The sequence below is a fragment of the Daphnia magna genome, unplaced genomic scaffold (assembly GCF_020631705.1).
Source record: "Daphnia magna isolate NIES unplaced genomic scaffold, ASM2063170v1.1 Dm_contigs213, whole genome shotgun sequence".
NCBI classification, from domain to species: Eukaryota; Metazoa; Arthropoda; class Branchiopoda; order Diplostraca; family Daphniidae; genus Daphnia; species Daphnia magna.
Window position 1 is genome coordinate 77,155 of NW_025533181.1, and position 27,840 is coordinate 104,994.

The 27,840-nt window shown below is 34.9% G+C and overlaps 2 protein-coding genes across 2 annotated transcripts; both read left to right on the plus strand.

Annotated features, from left to right (window-relative positions):
• Positions 1-14,803: 14,803 nt before the first annotated feature.
• Positions 14,804-16,291, plus strand: LOC123467651. Its single transcript, XM_045167509.1, has one exon. It carries the CDS (start codon positions 14,804-14,806, stop codon positions 16,289-16,291), a length of 1,488 nt encoding a protein of 495 aa, XP_045023444.1.
• A 152-nt stretch (positions 16,292-16,443) lies between these two features.
• Positions 16,444-17,034, plus strand: LOC123467652 (secreted RxLR effector protein 161-like). Its single transcript, XM_045167510.1, has one exon. The coding sequence runs from the start codon at positions 16,444-16,446 to the stop codon at positions 17,032-17,034; it is 591 nt and encodes a 196-aa protein (XP_045023445.1).
• Positions 17,035-27,840: the final 10,806 nt, after the last annotated feature.

Below are 27,840 nucleotides of genomic sequence, written 5' to 3' on the forward strand. Positions count from 1 at the left end.
TTCACATTGGATACAAGTATATTTGATTCTGTTTACATGTAGAAGTATAAACTCATAATATAACAGGGTATTCACATTGAATACAAGTATATTTGATTCTGTTTACATATAGAAGTTAAAACTCATGGTGTCACAGTGTATTTACATTGAATACAAGTATATTTGATTCTGTTTACATGTAGATGTATAAACTCAAAATTCATAACAGGGTTTTCACATTAAATACAAGTATATTTGATTATGTTTACATGTAGAAGTATAAACTAATAATATAGCAGTGTATTAACATTGAATACAAGTCTATTTGATCCTGTTTACATATAGAAGTCAAAACTTATAATATAACAGTGTATTCACATTGAATACAAGTATATTTGAACCTGTTTACATATAGAAGTAAAAACCCATAATATAACAGTGTATTCACATTGAATACAAGTATATTTGATCCTGTTTACATATAGAAGTTAAAAGTTATGGTATCACAATGTATTCACATTGAATACAAGTATATTTGATTCTGTTTACATGTAGAAGTATATACTCATAATATAACAGTGTATTCACATTGAGTACAAGTATATTTGATCCTGTTTACATATAGAAGTAAAAACTCATGGTATCACAGTGTATTCACATTGGATACAAGTATATTTGATTCTGTTTACATGTAGAAGTATAAACTCATAATATAACAGTGTATTCACATTGAATAAAAGTATATTTGATTCTGTTTACATGTAGAAGTATAAACTTATAATATAACAGTGTATTCACATTGAATACAAGTATATTTGATCCTGTTTACATTTAGCAGTATAAAGGCATGGTATCACAGTGTATTCACATTTATTACAAGTATATTTGATTCTGTTTACATGTAGAAGTATAAACTTATAATATAACAGTGTATTCACATTGAATACAAATATATTTGATTCTGTTTACATATAGAAGTAAACATTCATGGAATCACAGTGTATTAACATTGAATACCAGTATATTTGATTCGGTTTAAATGTAGAAGTATAAACTCATAATATAACAGTGTATTCACATTGAATACAAGTATATTTGATTCTGTTTACATGTTGAAGTATAAACTAAAAATCTAACAGTGTATTCACATTGAATACAAGTATATTTGATCCTGTTTAAATATAGAAGTAAAAACTCATGGTATCACAGTGTATTCACAATTAATACTAGTATATTTGATTCTGTTTACATGTAGAAGTATAAACTCAAAATCTAACAGTGTATTCACATTGAATACAAGTATATTTGATTCTGTTTACATGTAGAAGTATAAACTCATAATATAACAGTGTATTCACATTGAATACAAGTATATTTCATCCTGTTTACATATAGAAGTAAAAACTCATGGTATCACAGTGTATTTACATTGAATACAAGTATATTTGATCCTGTTCACATATAAAAGTAAAAACTCATGGTATCACAGTGTATTCACATTGAATACAAGTATATTTGATCCTGTTTACATATAGAAGTAAAAACTCATGGTATCACAGTGTAGTCACATTGAATACAATTATATTTGATCCTGTTCACATATAAAAGTAAAAACTCATTTTATCACAGTGTATTCACATTGAATACAAGTATATTTGATTATGTTTATATGTTGAATTATAAACTCATAATATAACAGTGTATTCACATTGTATACAATTATATTTGATCTTGTTTACATATAGAAGTAAAAACTCATTTTATCACAGTGTATTCACATTGAATACAAGTATATTTGATTATGTTTATATGTTGAATTATAAACTCATAATATAACAGTGTATTCACATTGTATACAAGTACATTTCATTCTGTTTAAAAGTAGAAGTATAAACACATAATATAACAGTGTATTCACATTGAATACAAGTATATTTGATCCTGTTTACATATAGAAGTAAAAACTCATGGTATCACAGTGTATTCAAATTGAATACAAGTATATTTGATCCTGTTTACATATAGAAGTAAAAACTCATGGTATGACAGTGTATTCACATTGAATACAAGTACATTTGATCCTGTTTACATATAGAAGTAAAAACTCATGGTATCACAGTGTATTCACATTGAATACAAGTATATTTGATTCTGTTTACATGGATAAGTATAAACTCATAATATAACAGTGTATTCACATTGAATACAAGAATATTTGATCCAGTTTATATATAGAAGTTAAAACTCATGGTATCACAGTGTATTCACATTGAATACAAGTATATTTGATCCTGTTTACATATAGAAGTAAAAACTCATGGTATCACAGTGTATTCACATTGAATACAAGTATATTTGAACCTGTTTACATATAGAAGTAAAAACTCATGGTATCACAGTGTATTCACATTGAATACAAGTATATTTGATCCTGTTTACATATAGAAGTAAAAACTCATGGTATCACAGTGTATTCACATTGGATACAAGTATATTTGATTCTGTTTACATGTAGAAGTATAAACTTATAATGTAACAATGTATTCACATTGAATACAAGTATATTTGATTCTGTTTACATGTAGAAGTATAAACTAAAAATCTAACAGTGTATTCACATTGAATACAAGTATATTTGATCCTATTTAAATATAGAAGTTAAAACTCATGGTGTCACAGTGTATTCACATTGAATACAAGTATATTTACCCCTGTTTACATATAGAAGTTAAAACTCATGGTATCACAGTGTATTCACATTGAATACAAGTATATTTGATTCTCTTTACATATAGAAGTATAAACTCATAATATAACAGTGTATTCACATTGTTTACAAGTATATTTGATTCTGTTTAAAAGTAGAAGTATAAATACATAATATAACAGTGTATTACATTGAATACAAGTATATTTGATTCTGTTTACATGTAGAAGTATAAACTCATAATATAACAGTGTATTCACATTGAATACAAGTATATTTGATCCTGTTTACATATAGAAGTAAAAACTCATGGTGTCACAGTGTATTCACATTGAATACAAGTATATTTGGTTCTGCTTACATGTAGAAGTATAAACTCATAATATAACAGTGTATTGACATTGAATACAAGAATATTTGATCCTGTTTACATATAGAAGTAAAAACTCATGGTATCACAATTTATTCACATTGAATACAAGTATATTTGATTCTCTTTTCATGTAGAAGTATAAACTCATAATATAACAGTGTATTCACATTGAATACAAAAATATTTGATTCTGTTTACATGTAGAAGTTTAAACTCATAATATAACAGTGTATTCACATTGAATACAAGTATATTTGATTCTGTTTACATGGATAAGTATAAACTCATAATATAACAGTGTATTCACATTGAATAAAAGTATACTTGATCCTGTTTACATATAGAAGTAAAAACTCATGGTATCACAGTGTATTCACATTGAATACAAGTATATTTGATCCTGTTTACATATGGAAGTAAAAACTCATGGTATCACAGTGTATTCCCATTGAATACAAGTATATTTGATGCTGTTTACATGTAGAAGTATAAACTCATAATATAACAGTGTATTTACATTGTGTACAAGTATATTTGATTCTGTTTAAAAGTAGAATTATAAACACATAATATAACAGTGTATTCACATTGAATACAAGTATATTTGATTCTGTTTACATGTAGAAGTATAAACTCATAATATAACAGTGTATTCACATTGAATACAAGTATAATTGATTCTGTTTACATGTAGAAGTATAAACTCATAATATAACTGTGTATTCACATTGTATACAAGTATATTTGATCCTCTTTACATATAGAAGTTAAAACTCATGGTATCACAGTGTATTCACATTGAATACAAGTATATTTGATTCTGTTTACATGTAGAAGTATAAACTTATGGTATCACAGTGTATTCACATTGAATACAAGTATATTTGATTCTGTTTACATGTAGAAGTATAAACTTATAATATAACAGTGTATTCACATTGAATACAAGTATATTTGATCCTGTTTACATATGGAAGTAAAAACTCATGGTATCACAGTGTATTCCCATTGAATACAAGTATATTTGATGCTGTTTACATGTAGAAGTATAAACTCATAATATAACAGTGTATTTACATTGTATACAAGTATATTTGATTCTGTTTAAAAGTAGAATTATAAACACATAATATAACAGTGTATTCACATTGAATAGAAGTATAATTGATTCTGTTTACATGTAGAAGTATAAACTCATAATATAACTGTGTATTCACATTGTATACAAGTATATTTGATCCTCTTTACATTTAGAAGTTAAGACTCATGGTATCACAGTGTATTCACATTGAATACAAGTATATTTGATTCTGCTTACATGTAGAAATATAAACTCATTATATAACAGTGTATTCACATTGAATACAAGTATATTTGGTTCTGTTTACATATAGAAGTAAAAACTCATGGTATCACAGTGTATTCACATTGAATACAAGTATATTTGGTTCTGTTTACATGTAGAAGTATAAACTCATAATATAACAGTGTATTCACATTGAACACAAGTATATTTGATTCTGTTTACATGTAGAAGTATAAACTCATAATTTTACAGTGTATTCACATTGAATACAAGTATATTTGATCCTGTTTACATATAGAAGTAAAAACTCACGGTATCGCAGTGTATTCACATTGAATACAATTATATTTGATTTTGTTTAAATGTAGAAGTATAAACTCATAATATAACAGTGTATTCACATTGAATACAAGTATATTTGATCCTGTTTACATATAGAAGTATAAATTCATAATTTAACAGTGTATTAACATTGAATATCAGTATATTTGATCCTGTTTACATATAGATGTAAAAACTCATGTTATCACAGTGTATTCACATTGAATACAAGTATATTTGATTCTGTTTACATATAGAAGTATAAACTCAAAATCTAACAGTGTATTCACATTGAATACAAGTATATTTGATTCTGTTTACATGGATAAGTATAAACTCATAATATAACAGTGTATTCACATTGAATACAAGTATATTTGATCCTGTTTACATATAGAAGTAAAAACTCACGGTATCGCAGTGTATTCACATTGAATACAATATATTTGATCCTGTTTACATATAGAAGTAAAAGCTCATGGTATCACAGTGTATTCACATTGAATACAAGTATATTTGATTTTGTTTAAATGTAGAAGTATAAACTCATAATATAACAGTGTATTGACATTGAATACAAGTATATTTGATCCTGTTTACATATAGAAGTAAAAACTTATGGTATCACAGTGTATTCACATTGAATACAAGTATATTTGATCCTGTTTACATATAGAAGTAAAAACTCATGGTATCACAGTGTATTCACATTGAATACAAGAATATTTGATTCTGTTTACATGTAGAAGTATAAACTCATAATATGACAGTGTATTCAAATTGAATACAAGTATATTTGATTCTGTTTACATGTAGAAGTATAAACTCATAATATAACAGTGTATTCACATTGAATACAAGTATATTTGGTTCTGTTTACATGTAGAAGTATAAACTCATAATATAACATTGTATTCACATTGAATACAAGTAAATTTGATTCTGTTTACATGTAGAAGTATAAACTCATAATTTAACAGTGTATCCACATTGAATACAAGTATATTTGATCTTGTTTACATATTGAAGTAAAATCTCATGGTATCACAGTGTATTCACATTGAATACAAGTATAATTGATCCTGTTTAAATATAGTAGTAAAAACTCATGGTATCAAAGTGTATTCACATTGAATACAAGTATATTTTATTCTGTTAACATGTAGAAGTATAAACTCATAATATAACAGTGTATTCACATTAAATACAAGTATATTTGGTTCTGTTTACATGTAGAAGTATAAATTCATAATTTAACAGTGTTTTTTACATTGAATACTAGTATATTTGATCCCGTTTGCATATAGAAGTAAAAACTTATGGTATTGTAGTGTACTCACATTGAATACAAGTATATTTGATCCTGTTTACATATAGAAGTAAAAGCTCATGGTATCACAGTGTATTCACATTTCATATAAGTATATTTGATTTTGTTTAAATGTAGAAGTATAAACTCATAATATAACAGTGTATTCACATTGAATACAAGTATATTTGATCCTGTTTACATATAGAAGTAAAAACTTATGGTATCAAAGTGTATTCACATAGAATACAAATATATTTGATCCTGTTTACATATAGAAGTAAAAACTCATGGTATCACAGTGTATTCACATTGAATACAAGTATATTTGATTCTGTTTACATGTAGAAGTATAAACTCATAATATAACAGTGTATTCACATTGAATACAAGTATATTTGATTCTCTTTACATGTTGAAGTATAAACTCATAATATAACAGTGAATTCACATTGAATACAAGTATATTTGATCCTGTTTACATATAGAAGTAAAAACTCATGGTATCACAGTGTATTCCAATTGAATACAAGTATATTTGATTCTGTTTACATGTAGAAGTATAAACTCATAATATAACAGTGTATTCACATTGAATACAAGTATATTTGGTTCTGTTTACATGTAGAAGTATAAACTCATAATATAACAGTGTATTCACATTGAATACAAGTATATTTGATACTGTTTACATGTAGAAGTATAAACTCATAATTTAACAGTGTATCCACATTGAATAACAGTATATTTGATCCTGTTTACATATAGAAGTAAAAACTCATGGTATCACACTCTAGTGGAATTTTTTGGTGTGGATCTGGTGTGGTGTAAAACACTTATTTCAAACCCTTCATTTATGGTTCAAATTGGGTGTGTTTCACGCAACCAAGGAATTTCAAATGAAAAGCCTCGTTTAACGTATTTCTGAATTTGCGATGTGAAAGCTGCATTTGATACTCTTCGGATCCTCGTGTTACGAAACTATTTTGCCTAATTTTTACTTAGAGTAAAGGTAATTTTTGTAAACCAGATTCAAGAGCATTCCTAACGGGTGCAGGACACTCCTTAATGATATTTTCCCCTCTAGTTGATGGCATTTTTCGGAGGGTGTCTGACACCAATATGAACTTTAGGTAGAATTAGACTGAAGCACCATAAAAATTCATCTAGTTGGTGTTGGGGATTTATTCGGGGAATATTGGTTTCATAATAGTGTCACACACTTACATTTTTTTGTGGTTTCTGCGCCTTTTTAAGTGTGTGTGACACCAGTTTGAAACCGTGGGTAGGCTAGTTAACGAAACAGCATATTGGTTTACTTTTTCTGCGATAAGGACTTAGAAATATTCATCAAAGTGGTTGTATAGCATATAGCTTTTAAAATTACATCTATATGCATTTCATATTGGTTTGCCACACTCATATTTTTTATTTCAATTTGTTACCACAGTTTGTAAGGAACATATTGGTTTGACACTGCAATGAAACGCGTCTACATCTTGTTTCATAAATATAGTTTTCCATCCAATGTTTACTGCGTTTCAAACGCTCACTTTACAATATTGTAAAACACAAGTGGGAATGCAGACGACGACATATTGTGGTAGCCATGGATACCAGCAGTAAGAATGCTTTTGCTGTCGCTTATCAATCGTCTTTTGTTATTTGACTTTCCATACCTTTAGAATTCTCCAAGCTGCAAAAGAGCAGACGAACTTGGAAAAAAGACATATCGCGTGGTGATCGCATTTAGTGGTGAATAACGCCGATGGTAAAACTAAGCTTATTAATTTAATATTTTCCGACTAATGTTTAATTATTCCTCGTGCATGTCAGTTGGGAATTCCTGTTGGCGAGTTTGTGTGAATTTGTTACTTCAAGCATTAGTTAACTGTTTTAGTCTTTAATTTGGTTTGTCGTTGGTATACTAAGAAGATTCCAATGTTAGGTTTTTACATTGTGACAATTTTTATTTAACGTTTCATGGTTATTAGACCTTCTGGACTGCATCAGTCAATCAATTACTTGTTTTGTGCCCTAATGTCATGCTTTTTCATTCAGCAGTACAATAGAAATAAAATACGTGGCAGTAAAAAGCACTTGTCTGTTTACTGAAAATGTCTAGCTTGTTTGCACTCGTGAAAGAGACGGACCAAGATTGTAACTGTGAAAACTGGTATGTTTGAAGGGTTCAAAACCAGTGCGATGCACCAAAAAAATGCAATAGGGTAACACTAGTGTGATCTACCAACAAATTGCATGAGATTAAAACTGGAGAAAATCACCAGTACATGTAAAGGGTTTGATACGGGTTTATGCACCAACAAATATTTCAGCTGGAGAAGTGCACCAGTTACATATTAGTGTATTACACCGGTTAATATAGTAGGGATAATCAGAGAAGTACACTGGGACAAATTTGAGCTTTATACGGGAATATTTAACTAGAACAATTCCTTTGGAAAATAACTATACAATTTGCGGGTAAAGCTTTATAACTTACACCGGTGTTAAACCCGCCCTATCACGCGAACAAGAGGTGTAACACCAGTGTGTTTCACCAGTGTCACACTTCACACGGGTGAAGCACACTGGTTCAACACGGGATCCGACCCGACAAACTCCGCTAGGGCAGTGTATTCACATTGAATACAAGTATATTTGATCCTGTTTACATATACAAGTAAAAACTCATGGTATGACAGTGTATTCACATTGAATACAAGTATATTTGATTCTGTTTACATGTAGAAGTATAAAATCATAATATAACAGTGTATTCACATTGAATACAAGTATATTTGATTCTGTTTACATGTAGAAGTATAAACTCATAATTTAATAGTTTATTCACATTGAATACAAGTATATTTGATCCTGTTTACATATAGAAGTATAAACTCAAAATATAACTTTGTATTCTCACTCAATACAAGTATATTTGATCCTGTTTACATATACAAGTAAAAACTCAATTTTATCACGGTGTATTCACATTAAATACAAGTATATTTGATTCTGTTTACATGTAGAAGTATAAACTCATAATATAACAGTGTATTCACATTGAATACAAGTATATTGAATCCTGTTTACATGTAGAAGTATAAACTCATAATATAACAGTGTATTCCCATTCAATACAAGCATATTTGATCCTGTTTACATATAGAAGTAAAAACTCGTGGTATTACAGTGTATTCACATTGAATACAAGTATATTTGATCCTGTTTACATATAGAAGTAAAAACTCATGGTATCATAGTGTATTCACATTGAATACAAGTATATTTGATCCTGTTTACATGTAGAAGTATAAACTCATCGTATCACAGTGTATTTACATTGACTACAATGCAAAATCGTTTACCTAAATTGCAAAATCATGCGTTTTGTTGGCCTTTCATTTACCATGTGGCTAGAAAAGAAACACATCTGTACTGACTTCTGGGGTTGGAAAACTCCAAGCCAATCAAGGGTGCCATAAGAAGCCAATGCACACGAGGTTGAGAAGATGCGGAATTCCCGGTTATACCATGGCAAAAGTATGGACTAGTTAGAAAACATAAATTGGTCCATTTGAACGTATTCCAAACCTGCAGGGTACCAAGAAGTTACTTTAGAAACTAAATGCGCAAATTGCACGATAAGTTGATCCATCGACGAAATGCCAGGAGGAATAAACGGATCCATTTCTCACAACCTAGTGACCATTGTTTGGAAAGAATCGTTAAGAGAAGTGCAACAGTGTAAATTAAGACTTGAGGGAACAGGTATCGCTAAACGTTATTTGACAAATAATAGTGGAATAGAAATGATTCGACGTCGGACATCAACTGGACTTTGTTTACAAAACAACTTACAAGAAATATTGTAATTCATCAGAAAAAACCTACAAACAAGTAATCGGTATGGAAAAAGTTGTCTTACATTTACACTCATTAACGGATCACGATGCTCATCCGAGTAAACCATTGGAAGAAGACATCGAAAATTTCCAACATTATCCAAGCTGAAATCAGTAGAGCAGCACATTCACAGTACGCTTGAGACCGAACAATCGATGAAATAAATGGAGTGGCTCGAGAAATGCGTTCTCTACAGTGTGAAAATCGGGTGCTGGCTCACAAAACTGCTATCGTCATTTCACAACATAGTGGATGGCTTGCTGTTAGTTACCCTTATTTCCCCACATGTAGCAAATTGATTGCCAATGGTGAATCGATCAGCGTCTATCAATGCTTCCCACAAAATTGAAAAATCACCACTGAAATCACAAGCTTTGGTCCTCAGCTCAAACTCGGTGTCTACAATTTAGACCCTCAAGAATAAGATTTAACGCCTTACAACCCCTGTTACTGACATAAAAATTTCGCCAACATTAACGGCCGAGCACACTTCTACGAAAACAGTTCTTGGCATCCAATTTTCCCCGGTGTAATAATCCAAGAACATAGTTTGATCAACACCTTGCCGTACGAAATTGATAAGTTACTAGCAATAAGTTTACACCCCACGCTAACCCACCACCCGATAAGCACTGCAGCTGCAATCGCCGAGATATTTGCTGCTGCTAAAGAAGAACACAGCATCAACCTTGGAAATCCTTTTCACATGAGCACTCTTCTTTCCCCACTCTATAAAGAAAGGAACGTTTCCCTGTCGTCCCAAAATTATTAATTGGTCAAGTAGTATTTGTAGTCTTCTTGGAATGACATTCATCGGATTCATTATTTTTCGTTTTTGTGGAATAGGCTCCATTATAGCAAAACCCATTCCTTGTTGTTCTTTCCTAAGTGTAACCCTCTCACTCGTATCAGCAAACATTCTAACAATGATATAGAAGTTGGCCACCCTTCATTATTAAACTCTCCAAATCAATTTCCGCCCATTACTATTGTAAACTTACCCACCTCTAATCAACAACCCGCCACGGAATTTTTCGCCCCATCAGCCCTTTTTCTAAAAGGAGAGTCTTAACGGAACAAATTCCACCGGGACACAGTGAGAGAAGTACATCGACAATCCGCTGTTCTTTTGAGTTGATTAATGTTTTATTCTTTAGGCTTACTTTCTACTCCGTTTTTTTTTAACTTTGACCTTGATAGATTGCGAGACGCAATCTTTTGGAACCAAATAGCTATTTAAAGAACCAAAACAATTTTGTATATTTTTATTGTCCGGCATTCATTCTTATGCAACCATCGTTTTCTATACGCCCCACTTTTCTTTATAATTTTTTCTTTAGACTTTAACTTTCCCTAAAAACGTATTTACCCTTCAACGAACGTTTCACATATTTTTCATTGTAGTTGAACCTCAAGAACTAAGTATAAAAGTCTTTTTTCTTAAACACGTAGAGTTCAGTTGAGGGAATTCAGTTCAGTTGGATCTAAGATCAGTTCAGTCCTTTAATGTTGTTATCCCAAATTTTTTGTTTTGTTTGAAATACAAAATCTCACTCTAAACAAAAACACAAAGAAGGAAATTCTACTTAATTTATTAAGTAGCTTACAAAATGAAAAAGAATTGATACTGCTTGTAGATCTGATATATTAGATTTAGCTTATTGTGCACATGAAATTTGGTCCTCTTTCAATACAAAAGAATAAATACTGCTTGTAGACCTGGTATATTAGATGTAGCACATGGCGCACAGGAATTTCATATGAGATTCAAAATAAAAACACGTACATTTGATCCTGTTTCAATGCCAAAGAATAGATACTGCTTGTAGACCTGGTATGTAAGATGTAGCATATTCCATGATAAAAATCATGATATAGCGGTATATTCACATTGAAAACATGTATATTTGATCGTGTTTCAATCTAAATTATAGGTACTGCTTGTAGACCTGGTATTTCAGATGTAGCGCATTGCGCTCATGAAAATCATGTTAGATTCAGAATAAAAACACGTATATTTGACCCTTTTTTAATGAAAAAGTTTAGATACTGCTTTTAGACCTGGTATATTAGATACAGAATATTGTGCACAGGGAAATCATGATTATTTGGTATTTATATGTACATTGGAAATACGTATATTTTATCCTGTTTCAATGCAAAAGTATAGATACTGCTTGTAGACCTGGTATATTAGATGTAGCGCATTGGGCACATGATTAACATATTAAATTCAGATTAAAAACACGTATATTTGAACATGTTTGAATAAAAAAGAATAGACACGCCTTGTAAACCTGGTATTTTACATGTAGTGCATTTTATGATGAAAATCATAATATAGTGGTATATTCACATTTAAAACACGAATATTTGATTCTGTTTCAATACAAAAGTATAGATACTGCTTGTAAACCTGGTATATTAGATGTAACATATTATATATGTTGCGCCTTGCGCACATGAAAATCATGTTAGATTCAGAAAAAAATACGTATATAATATCCTGTTTCAATGCAAAAGAATAGATACGCCTTGTAAACCTGGTATTTTAGATGCAGCGCATTCCATCATCCAAATCTTGATAAAGCGGTATATTCACATTGAAAACACGTATATTTGATCCTGTTTTAATTCAAAGTATAGATACTGCTTGTAGATATGGTATATTAGATTTAGCTTATTGTGTTCTAATGAAACACTTTAACAGAATATTGGGTTAGAGCACTTGTATTGTACTGATGGTAAAAGTACACTCCTGCGCTGAGCATGGAATCGCAGCGCTTTAAAGGGCCATTCGTAGGCCACTGTATTTAGACATGGCTTTCTACTGGAGTAGAAAGTCTGATGTGAAACATACATAATTATAATGGGTACAATCCATTACACTCCTCACCCTTTAGAAGACTGCTGCTTATTACTAAAAAGGATAGTTAAACATATGTATGTTAATGGAATGAATATGATAAAGAATTATTGATAAAAATAGGTAAGTACCTTCACCATGTTGAGTACAAATTTTATGAACGTGTATGTATGGGTATTCCCTCCACCTTTACAAGAATAAGGAATCATGTATAACAATAATTAATGCATATATAGATATTCCCTCCACATGTAAAGAATATTGTATAGGGCTGTTTGACATATTTTTTCGCATTGGATTTTATCGCGCAACGCAGCATTCGAAAGTTGATTCTGTCTGCTATTACTGTATTTTGTTATTGTTGGAAATATGAAATAATTTAAAAGTTTCACTGAAAAGTTAGTGTTTCGTTTCACGTTATTCGTTATATTTTTTTTTGTGTTAGTGTAAAACTATGTCGTGTTCCGACTATGCCATTGGATTCGTAACTAAAATAGGCCTTTCAAAAAGGGCCCTTGGTGAAGGGCTTCCAAGTGGTTTTCATAACTTTTGGTTTCGACCAAATAGATGAATATGTCTGGGGGAGAAATTTTGGGAAATATTGGGCAATAATCTAATTCGTGTTTCTACATAGAATTGGGAATTGAATGGGGACACTCACTATTTAACAATTTTAACTTATCTAAGTAACGAGTTTTCGCATCACTTACAGGTCCATTTGCATAGTTGGAACACGATATAGTTTTATGCTAACACAAAAAAACAAAACGATGAATAACGTGAAACGAAACAATAACTTTTTCAGAGAAACATTTAAATTTATTCATATTTCGCACAATAACAAAATACAGTCAATACATGTGATAAAAAGTTTAATAGCTTGAACCTTCGGTGTTTTTTTTTGTTCTAGTAGACTGCTTTCCTCCTCGGCTTAAGGGTTTAATTGCTTTTACCTCTCTCAGTTTAGTCTGATCTTCTGTTATCTTCACAATGGCTTCGAAAGTCTTTTGTTTCATTCAGGATTTTGTTGATCCTTATTTTCTTTATGTTATACAAGACCATGTGTCTCAGTCCTCTATTCTATTCTCCATTGCTATTATACGCAACTCAAGCAAGTAATAATACGTGTCCGTGTCTCTAAACATTTCTTTATTATTAGAGTAACTTATAAGGTAACAGTTCGTATTTGTCATAATCATATACAAATTCCGCCTAGTATAAGGTACTAAGCTATAATGCCTTAACAGGTTATGGGCCCAGGTTTCACGTAATGTCTAATGCAATAGTTACAAACAGTTTTAAGGACGTGAGCCATTTACCAAAATTAAATGGCCTGAACTTCACGGAATGGAAATATGAATTTCAAAACATGATGGAACAACTCGGCCTTAAGGCCTTGCTTGAAGCACCTCCCGGTGGTGTACTAGATGCTATCCCTTTGGAGGTAAATTCATGATTTTTTTTCTTACGTGTGTTCACACTTTTTATACATTGATTCATAATTAGTGGATTATTTCGCAATTTGTTCAATCAAGAAACTTTAAAATCTGTACAAATTTGATAGTGATATCAGCATTTTAAATTCTTGATTGTGCATACATCATACCGTACTGTATATATATAACCCCAAACCACTCTATTGGAGGGGTGCTCCACTAACATGTGGGGATTAGTGTAATGAAAGTTATACATCATCGTAAAGATTTTGTTTCAAATGTCTACTACGCACCCAATATGCTGGTCAGCATAAATACTTGTGATTTATTATTATTATTTTTTTCCTTTGAAGTGTCATCACACTTTAACGAGAATTTTGCATCTCAATTAAAGGGTGTTCTCACACTCAGTTTATCCTCAAAAATCCAAATTCTCATTACTGTCTATTTTACTAGATAAGAGTTGATAACGCGGTTACTAATCAAGTGGACATCAACGCATGGAGAATGAGAGATATCACATGCAGAAACTAAATCTTGGCCACCACAGATCAAAGTCAGAAGATCTTTCTCTGTCCATGCGTTACCGCAAGAGAAATGTGGGTTAAATTGACCTCTCAGCATTCCGCTAGAGCAGATTACACCATTCATCAGAGATGGCAGGAACTCTACAATTTCAAGTACGATTCTGAAAAAAACGTTACATCCTACATTAACGGGATTTTGTCCATCGCCAACCAACTAAGAGAAATGAATGAGCCAGTTCCTGAGAGGCAAATTCTTAACAAAATCCTAGCCTCTCTTCCACCAAACTTTAGAATGGTGCGTTCCGCATCTACAGTCGTACCAGTCAACGAGAGAACTATCGATAATCTCACTCGGAGATTAGTGGCAGAAGAGAGTGTGATTGCATCATATGAGTCTGAATCAAAGAACGAGACGTCCAGGGCCTTCCGCGCTTATAACCATTCGTCCATCCGACGATCAAGAGGCGGTCACCAAGCTGGAAGAGGTGGATATCCCGGTCTTCGAGGAAACTTGCAAAATGCCAGGAGAGGAGCAGCTAATCGCTACAATACTGCATATCACCACGACCAAGGGGAGCGATCAAAATTTCAAAATCAAGAATTTGAATGTGATCTCTGTGAGGTAGACACCCACAAAACGGCAGACTGTTGGAAACTGGCAAGAGCACGAGCGATCCTAAAGGCAGGTAAGGGAGACAACTTCCCTAACATGAAAAATCAAGACTCAGCCTTTCCAGCCTCCACATCTAAAGATCAAGACCCACCACCCTCTGATCAAGAAATGTATGAAGAACAATCCAGCACCACAAAGTCATCGCATAATCAAGACTCAGCATTCCCGGCAGCAGCATCCTTTGCTGCTAGGAGCATCTTGGATTGGTTCGCTGACTCAGGAGCAACGCAATACATGACATACCACAAGTCACTATTGAAAAACTACAGGCCGGTTTCTCCAGGATCATGGACGGTGTCAGGTATTGGTGAAAAATTACTTGATGTACATGGAGTTGGAGACGCTGAAGTAATAGTAAGCGTAAATGGTGAAGAAAAAGTAGTGGTAATTCAGAAGATTTTATACTTGCCAAGGCTAGGCACCAACCTTTTCTCTATCGGGAATGCCACTGAAGATGGAATGGAGGCAGTGTTCATAGACAGCCAGGTCTATTTTTTCCGAAACGGTGAAGTAGAAATCACCGGTAAGCGCACCGGTAGGACCTTATATCATCTAAACATCAAGTCCCAACTTAATTCCAACGACACAGCCTACTCCGCTACCAAAGGAACACCTATAGATATATGGCACCAGAGGCTGGCCCATGTCAACACAAGAACCATCCGAAGAATGTTCTCTCATAATCTGGTCGATGGACTCGACCTGAATCAAAAGTGTGAAGTAAAGTCATCACCATGCTGGTGGTGTGCAAAAAGTAAAATGCACCGTGCCGTCTTCATAAGGATCCTTGTGTTTACTACCGTAACCAGCCTGGTGGTGAATTCACCATCGTCATTATATATGTTGACGATGGTCTTATCTGTAGCAATGTACCGGGCACGATAAATGGCATTTTGGAATACCTCAGCAGCCACTTTAGTGTCCGCTCACTCCCAGCCAACAGGTTCGTTGGATTAGACATATCAAGGGACAGAATCAACTGGAAAATAAACGTTAACCAGCCAGACTTCGTGAATAAAATCTTTCGACGATAAAACATGAGCGAAAGCAATCCAGTCAGCATCCCAAGCGATTCCAACTCGAGACTAACATCACAGGCTAGCAACTCAAATACCTTAGACGGGCCATATAGAGAAGCGGTAGGATCCCTGATGTACTTGATGGCCATGACTCGACCGGACATCTGCTTAGCAGTCAATCAAGTAGCACAATTTGTACAAAAACCAGAAGCAAGTCACTGGGAAGCTGTCAAGAGAATCTTCGCCTACCTCGTTAAAACTCCGAACCACGGCATATGTTTTGGAAAAGATGGAGGACCACAATTAAGTGGATACACAGACGCTGATTTTGCAGGAGACGTGACAACACGTATATCGACCACTGGATTTGTCTTTATGCTTCATGGAGGACCGGTTAGTTGGGCCAGCAGACGTCAGCGCTCAATAGCTCTATCGACAACAGATGCGGAATTCTTTGCCGTCTCAGAAGGTGCCAGAGAAGCGACATGGCTGAAACGTCTTCTAGAAGAAATAGGCATCGTAGTAAGCAAGGTGCCAATTCGGTTTGACAGCAAATGCGCGATCCAGTTGGTGTATAACCCGGAAAACACCAAAGAACTAAGCACATAGACGTAAAATATTTCTATGTGCGAGAACAACAAGAAAAGGGAGTTCTGGATATCTCCTACATTCGCACTGACGAACAACTCGTGGATATGTTCACTAAATCACTACCAAGACCACGTTTTGAAAAATTGAGAGACTTCATTGGTGTAACAATACCCATAAAATAATTATAATAAAAATCTTTTTTTTTGCCAGGCACTCAAAATTCTGTGTAGCGGTTTAATGCTTTTAGCAGTCAATCGATGCACTTAGAGCTAGAAGTTAATATTGAATCAGACCAGGCACCTTATCGACCGCATATTAGACAAGAAGATCCCACTCAATATTTCATTTATTTATTTGTTGTATTTCATCAATTCATTGTGTTTCGTCCTCTCTCTCTCCTTTTTGTGTGTGTGATTGCCAAAGTCGTTTTGTACTTATGATAAAGCTCAACCATCACTATTAGTTGTGACCAGGTGTCAAAGTGCGCTTCTCCTCAGCAACTAAAGTAAAGTTTGCGTAAACCTATACGTACATATTCATTCTTTTGTTTCATACAGGATTCTGTTTATCCTTATTTTCCTTATGTTATATAAGACCGTGTCAATGTGTCTCAGTCCTCTATTCTATTCTCATCTGCTATTACACGCAACTCAAGCAAGTAATAATACGTGTCCGTGTCTCTAAACATCTCTTTATTATTAGAGTAACTTATAAGGTAACAGTTCGTATTTGTCATAGTCATATACAAATTCCGCCTAGTATAAGGTACTAAGCTATAATGCCTTAACAGTGCCATCCTCAATTATTTTCTCAGCTGAGGAATGGTCTTATTTTAACGAGTATTTTTTTTTGTTTTACGTCACTTTTCTGTTTTATTTGCTTAATCTTTTAGGAAATATCCTGATATTGCGCGTTTCTGTCGAGCTTATTCTTGTCTCGATTCGCGTATTTTCTTGTTTGTTTCTACTGGTTTTGAAATATATTTTTCCTTCTGTTGGCATTGTGGATATTCGACCTGAAGTTCTTGCAAATACTTCTTATTTTCACCGTTCTTCACGTCGCCTTCAGTACCAATTATCAGCTGAAATCCGGTTGGCTGTTTATCTCGCTTAGGCATAATAGGCCTGATAAGACGTATTTGATGTAGTGGATCCATGACATTGTGTCCCACACGTTTGATTTTGTTTGCGTGTCGAGCATGATGTCTGAAAGGGATTCTCCGTTTGATTCTTGAATTTTCTTTATTATTTCAGCCAACACATTTAGTTGTTAGGTTTGGTTACAGGTTTTAGTTTGGTTAGGCTGCGACAAAATCTCATTCATTTTGTAGGATCTCATTAAATCTTTGATAATATGTAGCTTTTTCATGCGTAGTGCTTGGTAAACACTTGTTCTGCACGAATGAATAGGTGTTCCTGTTTATGTATACAAACTTTTCATTCAAAAGCATTCTGACAACGGGTGCAATGACCAGCCGTCTTTTCCTATGGTGTAGCTTTTATTGTCTTGTCCGGTTCGAAGGCACATCTTGTCTCTTTTGCTTCTACGGTGATTAGTTCTTCTTTACATTTTTGTAGAATTAGAGTTAGCCCGTAGCTCTCTATTCTGCTACATGGTCCCATTTCGAGTCTTCTGGCTTCAAGTAACCCGCTTGTTTGAGCAATAGGAATGCCTGTATTCTTGCTGGGTTAGTGACCTTACAAAAGACTTAACTAATTTCTTCTGCCAGTACATTAATTTGATCGTTCAATTTGTCGGTCACGTATTCCTTGTGTTCGGCTTTTAAGATTTCCAGTTTTTGACCTGTTATGTTCGTGGAAATGTGAAATTTATTCGTTTGGTTCTCTTTTTTCTCTGTCTGGGATTTTTCTATCTTCTGAACTGTTGCCACAAGGTTGTGTTGCTAGCCTTTTGTTGAAAGCATCATTCCAGTTTGTTAATTATTCTAATTGAAGAAGTTTTACGTCTGATATTGTTTTTTTCTCCCTTTATTTTCGTTGTGAACTCCCATTCTTGCGTTTTTTCTTTTGGTATACAAGGTTCCAGCGTTGTTTCGTGACTCGTTAAATTTCCCGCTAGGCAGTAATTATTGTGGTTTGGGTAAACTATATTCATTATGAGATAGTCGTATAGCGCGTTCTAGGTATCTTTAGTTATCCTTTATTAATGTAATAAAGTTCCGTTAGAGTTTCATTGATATAGAAATGGTTATACAGTTTTCGTATCGCTCATGTTTGTAATACTGTGAAGTCCTGTGTTCTGGTATCGGATGCAGATTCGTTAGTTCGCTGGTCTTCTGTAAAACATCAATGATATTCGGTCTGTTGCCGTATGTCATCAACCAATATTTTTAATTTGCTTTAAATTTAGATTGGCCTTAGTGGGTGATGGGTAAGAAGTCTACAGTGTGTCTGAAAGAGTTAAATTCTTCTGCTTGGATCGCCTCGGGGTTTTCTCTTTTCTTCTATTTCCAAAGTCCAGATGGACTTCAATTTCGATAAACGTGTCTTCCAGTCCCTGTATCCTGTAGTGTTATCTTCTGTTGCATAGTCTTCTTACAGTACCCACCAAACGATTAGGTACACCCCCGTTTTTTTAGTGCATTCTTATGGCGCTACGTGTCTTAGGAAAACTTAAATATATTTTTACTGGTAAGGACAAATTTTTTTTCTTTTTTCCTCTATCAGAAGAGAAAGGGCTTTAAAAGTTATTTATACATGACAAAATTGTAGGAGTTACACCCAGGGTGCTAAAGTATCGTTCAGATGATTAGGTACACCACCTTTCTCCCCATAAACGCCATATTAATACCGGCGTTTTCAAAAATATAAATAAAATACTTAAATTCATCCTTAAATTAATTTTTTTATGCCGAACGACGCGTTTTTCTTTACTCTTTTAGAATATAGTGCATGTTTTTGAATTACTTTAACTAAAAAAATAAGGTTGTATCTAGTTTGTTCATTGTATGCTTTGTTTTCCTTTTTCTTTTGTTTTGCTTTCTTTGGTCTTCCTCTCCTTTTTGTCTATTGCCTTCGGCATTTGCATTTTATTTTCGAATTTCTTTTCTTCTTCTGTCGTTTCCAATTTGTCTCTCTTTGTAGCTTGCGGCGTTTTTTCGTCTGGGATTTTCAATAGATCCTCCCCTTTTTCGCGTGTCGTTACAGGAGTGGGGATGGTGATCTCTCTTCCCCCTGTTTTCGTGGCGTGCTATCATTTTCTTTGGTTTCTTTGTTTTATTCGTTTTGCTGGCTTTTCTTTCTTGTGTCGTCTCATTCTTTTGTCGCCATCTTCCTAATTCTGTTTACGTGCACGACGAAACTGGTGTTGCCTGCTCCTTCCGTTCTAAGTAGTTTAAGTGTTATATTTTGTCTTTGACTACCAATGGGCCATCCCATCGCAAGTAGAATTTTCCTGTTTGTGGTTTCATTTCTTTTAACAGTACTTTGTCGTTAGTTTCAAATGCGCAGTGTTTAATGTTTTTATAATAATTTTCCTTGTATTTGTTTTGAGCTAGGATTAAGTGTGCTCTTGCTAGATCTTGCGCTTTGTGCCATTGCTGTGAAAAAAGGTTATTTTCATCCTCAAAGCTTCGGTAGAGCTTCGACGGGGTTACATCCGTTGGTTCCAATGGGTCTCTGCCTTTTAGGAAATAAAAAGGTGTTTCTTTCGTACTTATATGTTCCGATCGATAATAGCATACTGTGCAATAATCTAACTAGAGATCCCATTTTTGTGGCTCTTCGAAGACATGGGCTGTGAGCATGCCACCAAGAGTTTTGTTAAATTTTTCTACTGCTCTATCTGTTTGCGTGTGATATGCAGTGGTTCTTAATAGCTTAATTCCTAATTGAGTGCATAGTTCCTTTAAAGATCCTGATTGAAAGTTTTTACCTTGATCCGATAAGATCTCCGTTAGAACTACATGCTTAATAAATTTTCTCATGACAGTATTGGCTGTCATGTCTTTCATTGCTGTTGCAATTACCAATCTTGTGGAATATCCCATGATTACCAAAATGCATTTCTTTTGGTTATCACTTTCTGGCAATGGACCCATAATGTCCATAGCGACTCTTTTCCAAATTAAGTCGCTTACTGGAATCATTTTTAGTAGTGCCTTGCAGCTACCGTGCGTTTTTCGTTTTGCGCAAATTAGACCATTGGTATTGTATGTCCTTATATATCTAGTCATTTTGGGTAAATAGGATCTTGTTTTTATTTGAGACGTCGTCTTTGCCATTCCTAGATGACCTTTAAGTTTATGGCCGTGGTAGCGTAGTATGATTTCTTCTTGAAACTTTACCGGGACTACGGTAAGTCCCTTTTGCCGTGATCAACAGGTTTTGGTTTGAATTTTTGAAGTCATCCTCTTCTTCAATTTAGCATGTAGTGTTTTTGTTGTGTTCGGTGGCTTTCAACTCTATTAGGCCTAGCACTGTTTTACAGAAGGTATCTTCCTTTTCTGCTTGCTCCTAATCGTCTAAAAAAAACGCTCTAGTGTTTATCAGGTCTATTTCCCCTGCTAAGGCAGTCGGCATTTCGATTGTCTTTTCCGGGTCCATAGCAGATTTTTGCGTCGAAAAATTGTAAGAGCATCGTTCACCGTGCTATTGGGTTCTTTTTTGAAAATGAATGCTCCAGGGGACATCACGGTGGTCTGTCACCTTAGTGAATTTTTTTCCGTAGAGATAATGGTAAAAAGTTTAAATAGCGTGGATTATTGCATATGCTCAGTGATGCGAACGTCATTTAGTGACTTACGTCAAATTTTGACGTAACGTCGTACGTTACGTCTTTTTTGACGTTTACGTTGACTTGACGTATCTGTATTTTTTTTTTTTTACGTATACGTTTGACTCATACAATTTTTTCCTGCCTTTTCAAACACGCAATTTTTTATTTGGCAACTATGTTGTCCGAGGCTGAAAATTCGTCTGTAGACTTCAGTACTCATCAACACTGTCTATAGTGTGTTGTTTTACTACTCTACATCCTTTTTTCAAAACTAATTGCATTGAAGACTCAAAGAAAAAAGAACACGTCGTCACCAAGATGAAGCTGTTGTTAAGTGATGATGAGTCACCACTCTCTGAAAAAAGTGCCAGTTCCACCGAAGACTTTTTAAGCTTCGCAATAAAAAAATAAAACAATTAAACCAAATGAGGTAGATTATTTTTTAGCTGATAAAGATGTGAGCATGGAGATGCTTAATAGGTATCCCCAAATTAAAAATATTTTTATTAAATACAATACTGCCATACAAAATAGTGCTCCTGTGGAGCGTCTTTTCAGTCAAGCTGCTTCAATTCATACTGTTCAACGGAACAAACTGTCTGATAATTTTCTTGAAATTTTGATTCTTTTAAAAATTTCCCTTGGTGTATAGTTATGGGTATTTCGCTCGGTGCATAGTAAATCTGTTGTCAATAAAAGTTTTGATGTACAGTGCCGGTCCAGTTATAGAACCGGCCTGTGCGCGGTTCTATAACTGAACGGTTCTATAACCAAGCATCCGATCTTAGTGCCACCTATCGTTGGTTCTTTCATCCCTCAAACTTTGACGGTCTTAGAATGTAAGGGCACATAGCAGAGTGGTAATGCTGTTCGCCATGGATCTATAGTCCCGTGTTCGAACCGCTGCTATGACTAACTTAAAAAGATTTTTAATATATGTGTAATATAGTCTATGGCTATGAATGGTGAGATACTAGTGTATCTTCATTGGTGGGGGACCATCCACAGAGGAAGTGGTTTGATGAACTAGAAGAACTGTTGTCATACCAGAAGGAAAAAGAAATTAGAGTTGGTAGAAGGACTGGAATGGAACAAGGTGCTAGAAGATAAGAATGAATAGGGAAACTATTGTATTCTGTTGTATTTGGTATGAATAACTTTACCGCCTATTATTATTGTATTTGGTATGAATAACTTTACCGCCTATTATTATTAGTTGGGTCATTGAACCAATGTACAACATTGCCTAAAAAGATAAAACCCATTACAGTACTATTTTTTGCATGTTTTAAAAGGCAAAACCCATTCATTTCCGCCATAGAAAATCGATATAGTACATAATACGGCCAACGGTGGCGCTGAAACACGGCAAAGAAAAAATCAGTTCGATAACCGAGCCGGTTCCATAGCTAGGCGGTTCTATAACTGTATCACGTTTAATTGTTTTAAAGTGTTCGTGATTTACGATATACTATAATAATCACGATAAACCGAGGATTGTTTTCACATGGGTATCTTTTATCGGACTCCTCTGTGGCACTTTGGTTGGGCAACCTACTTTGCATCTGTGATATCATCGCGCCTACTCCGTATCCTGACGCATCCGTGTTAATGATGAATTTTCGCGAGGAATTTTTTAATGCCAGGGTTGTTGCAGCGGCGAGGCTTTTCTTTGTGCTTTCGAAAGCGCTTACTTCAGTTGCTCGCCATCGCCATGCTACATTCTTTTTGGTCAGGTGGGTAAGAGCAGAGGCTTTGTTGGCAAAGTTTTCAACAAAACGATGGTAATAGTTGGCTAATCCTAAAAATGATCTCACTTGCTTCATGTTTGCTGGTGTTGGAAATTTTAAACAGGTGTTGATGACCGGCAAAAACTGCTCTAATACATGAATTTTTATGGTCACCAAAGATCTCATTTTAGCGTTCACTGGGACGACTTTTTGCTCTATAAAAAAACCAACACTAAAAAAATTATTCTGTCATCGGATTCGAACACGGGTCTCCCGCTTGACAGTCGAGTAGTCTATCATCGGGTCCTGAAAGACTTTCTTACCCAACTGGACACGAAGTGTAGGAAGTTCCTAGGCCTTATTTGCAACCTTCCCAATCACGCAACGGTCCCGTTTTTCTACGCGGACCGGCGGGTTGGGGGCCTAGGAACATACCGCCTCACTGATGATGCCGATATCTGGACCATCACCAGGGCTGCTCAGCTCCTCACTTGTAGAGAACCTACAGTGAGGAACATATGCCGAGAGCAGCTCCATCACACCATCCGGCGAGGGTTCAGAAACGAGCATCCAGGATTGTTGCCAGTTGGGGAATATCTTTCGGGATCCGTGGATGGGGGGCTCTACAGACTGAGGTAAGCGGAGGTAGGGTCCAATCTTTGGACTCTTGCCCGCCAAGCTGTAAAACGAATGTGTGCGGATTGATGTATCCGGCGACGAAAATCTAAGAATTGTCGCCGATGACGTCTCCGTAAGCCCAGTCAAGGCAGTCCGTGGACTTCGGAAAGTAGCTCGGCAGAGCTATACCAGGGACCTAATTTCCGACAAGAGCCACCAGGGAGTAGTTGCAACTGGCCTCTCCCTGGAAGATAAGTCTAAAGACATGGCTCGCCTGGTATCCTGCCGTACGCCTCTCTCCTTCCGAGACTGGAGATATCTTCACAGGGCCCGGCTCGACATCCTTCTTCTTCGGGGGCACTCGTGGTTTTTCTCACAGGAGCAAGATACGAGTTTCCGCCGATGCGGAAAGGAAAACCAGACCGGGTTTCATGTGCTTAACCACTGTGAAGAAGGTCTCCAGCTCGCAACGAAGAGGCACAACACCATCCAAGATCCCTTGGAGTCGCTGCTAGTGAAGCAGGGACACGAGTCACGATCAACAATGCCATCCATGGGCAAAGGTTAAGACTGGATGTTGAATTTCAACTATCCGGTTCTCGGGTGATGGTCGACGTCTTGGTCTGCTATGACCAACCAGGGAGTATGGAGAATCCTACCAGCGGAAATATGATAAATATTCTTCGCGTGGGAGGATTCTCCCCCTGGTTGTCGGGTCTCTTGGATCATGGTACCCCAGAAACGACGAAATCCCTTCGATTCTTGGAATCAACGGAAGATCCTGGGGTGCCTTCTGATTCAAGGCCCGATTGGCAGCGATCCAGGGATCAATGGATATGGTGCGTGCCCATTTCCATCATGGTGCATCAAACCCCGAAGCTGAGGGTATCCCCCTCTTCCCGTAGAAACTCCATACCCAGCAGATTAGTAGACTCTTTCCTATTTATTTTATTTATGTTATTTTAGTAATATGTTTAAATGCACCCACCACATACATGTTTATTCCCCTTCCGGAAACCCCTCCATAAACTATCATTTACACAACATTCATTCATGTTATAGGTATTTTTAGACTGACAAAATTATACAGTGAAATTATTTTGGCTTCCATAATTAAGAAATGCATTTTTAAATAAAATTTGGTGTTTAATAAATCGACACTTCGCGCTCTTTGACCAAAATACCAGAAGAGAAACATAATTGTTATGAGTTTCGATCATTGGACTCCCGCATCATAGACTGAGCTTCTTCTTCTTAACCAATTACTACGTATTGAAAAAGCAATTCTAGATTATTATTTGATGTGGTGTACGTAATTCTTACAAATTTGAAACCCAACGCTACACTGTGAATTGTGGCAACGTGGCTTTTAAAGAAATTGATCAAAATACGACGTTTTCTGAGGGACGTGATTTATTTTTAAAAAGGGCCGTGGCTTAAGCACGTCTTTATAACGTCCTTTGGCGGTCCAGAACTGCACGTCCTAGTAAGACAGATTTAGGATGAGTTGCTGCATTAAATTGTTATGTGGGTTGTAGTATTGTTTAATGTTTTTGGTTATTCTAGGTTATTCTAATTTGTTTTTAGTCGTCTGTTGGCTGTTTTTCCCTTGGTAGTTCTTTTGGGTTGTTGTCTGCTGGTTTTAGTTTAGACGATGATTTTCTTTTAGGGATTCGTGTTCTCTAATTAGTTTTTCGATTGTCTTTTCTAGGTAGCCGGTGAAATAGGACCGAAACGAAATAGGACTGGAGAAATAGGACTGGGATAATTAGGGCAAATTTCTTAAAATCTTTGAAGAAGTCCTATTTATCCTTTTGCCAGTCCTCTTTCTCCTTAGAGTTAGGCCTAATTTCTTCATCCTACTCTTATATATCATCCTCCAGATATTTCTGGACAATGAGCCTCCAAACCGGTAGGCAAGATGGGAGGAAATGCAGGGAATAAGCGGATTGGCTTATATCCTTAAGTCCTTAAAAATTACCGTTGACAAAATTTCAGCGCTTAATTCACTTGCAGCTTAAGAACTCCGTGTTGGTTTCTCGCTTGGGTTTCTATTAGGTTTTTATTAAATGTTTGCTGGAGTTTTTCTATCGAGTGGTCTAGTGCACTAAATTGCGCTACTTGGTCTTAAAAACTTGTTATTTTGTTATCTGCTTCGTTGTTTTCATTTGTTACCCTTTCTACTTCATTGACGTACGATGATATCTTTGCCTATTCGGAGTTTGTTCTTTGTATTGCAACTTCTGAGTCTGCTTCAAGGTTTTGAATTTTCTTATTAGCCGAATCTATTTCCGATCTTAATTGTTGGATGTGTATGTCCGCTTGTTTTTTGCATCTTCGCAGTTTTTTAGTCTACGTTTTGTATTTTTGTTTTTAAATGGTAAACTTTTGTTTTCTTCACTTCGTTGATTGAAATCACTTGTGGAAGCATTTAAATTGTCTATTGTCTCTTGTTGTTATGCCTCTATTTGTCTAGTTAACTTTCTAATCTGGTCCTGTACCGAGCTTTAAAGCCGTACCAATGGCACCGCTGCGACGAGTTCATTCAGTTGATGTTCCAATCCAATCCCTTGAAAAAGAAGTACTTCTCTTTTTCCGCTTTATTTCGTTTGTCTCCCGTCGATGTCCGTAGACCGTTTCATTCCTTTTCTTTTGGCTCTCTATCAACTCTTAGAAAAGTTCGTTATTATCATGTATTTGTTCAGCGTGGGGAAATTTGCTCACTCCCTTTTACGACAGAGTTAACGTTTCACTAACTAGATGGCTAAATCAATAAATTTTGTAAGCAGTTTCTATTATTTTTTTGAATCATTTTTTATTTGCTATTTTTATTATCCTTCTTGCTGTAGATTTCTTATTGTTTATTGGTAATTTATAGAAATTTTTTTACTTGACTGTTCATCAAACAGTGCTTGGCAACGTTTACGCTCATTCCGGACTTGGATTTAGCGTCTGTGTTCTGTCTCGTGTGAGAAAGCTGGAAAAGAGTATCTCCAATTCTTGCTTCAGTTAATGGATATTTTTACTCAACAATGTATTATTTTTAAGTTTTAAAAACTAATCAGCGGGAGATGCTAGACATGCTAACTTCGCTGTTGAAAAACCGTGCTCCATCCCAACCGGACTTACCTTCCATTACGGAATTGTTTCAGTTGCCAATGAAGGATTTTGATGATGCGAGAAACTTGGAAAAGTTACTTCGAGTTCAAAAGAATAAATAAAAAATGGTGAATTATAAAAGTTCCTTTAACTAGTAATGTAACTCACCATCTTTTTTATTGTAGAGGACATTCGTCATTGGGATAGGGGGAACTACGAATACCATCGTTGGAAGGGTCATGAAATCAATCATGACCTATGAGTGTGGAAGTTGTTTCTGCTACGTAGGCCTCAATGAGGATAAAGTTGCTTTTAGAATTTCTACTATTTGTGATATTTTAATTGGTGAGTTAATTGCATGCTTCAAATGCATTTTTCTTTTAGCTTTCATTCGACCAAATTTCAACAGTTTTTATATTTTTACAATTTCTGAAGATTTGTGAAGTGCACAAATCCATGACAAGAAATGCAAAAATAAATGGGAAGACGAGCTCCGAAAAGATGATAGCGACTACTAATTGCTGACTAAATTATCATTTTCTACGCAAAGTGCGATTGTTAATGCACTGATTAAGTTCCCTATTTTGAGTTTCATATTGTACCTGATCAGTTAAACTATTTTGAGTTTCATATTGTAATT

What these genes read in the sequence shown, in the direction of transcription:
- LOC123467651 (XM_045167509.1), top strand. Translation starts at nt 14,804, where the DNA reads ATGTGGGTTAAATTGACCTCTCAGCATTCCGCTAGAGCAGATTACACC.
- LOC123467652 (XM_045167510.1), top strand. Translation starts at nt 16,444, where the DNA reads ATGAGCGAAAGCAATCCAGTCAGCATCCCAAGCGATTCCAACTCGAGA.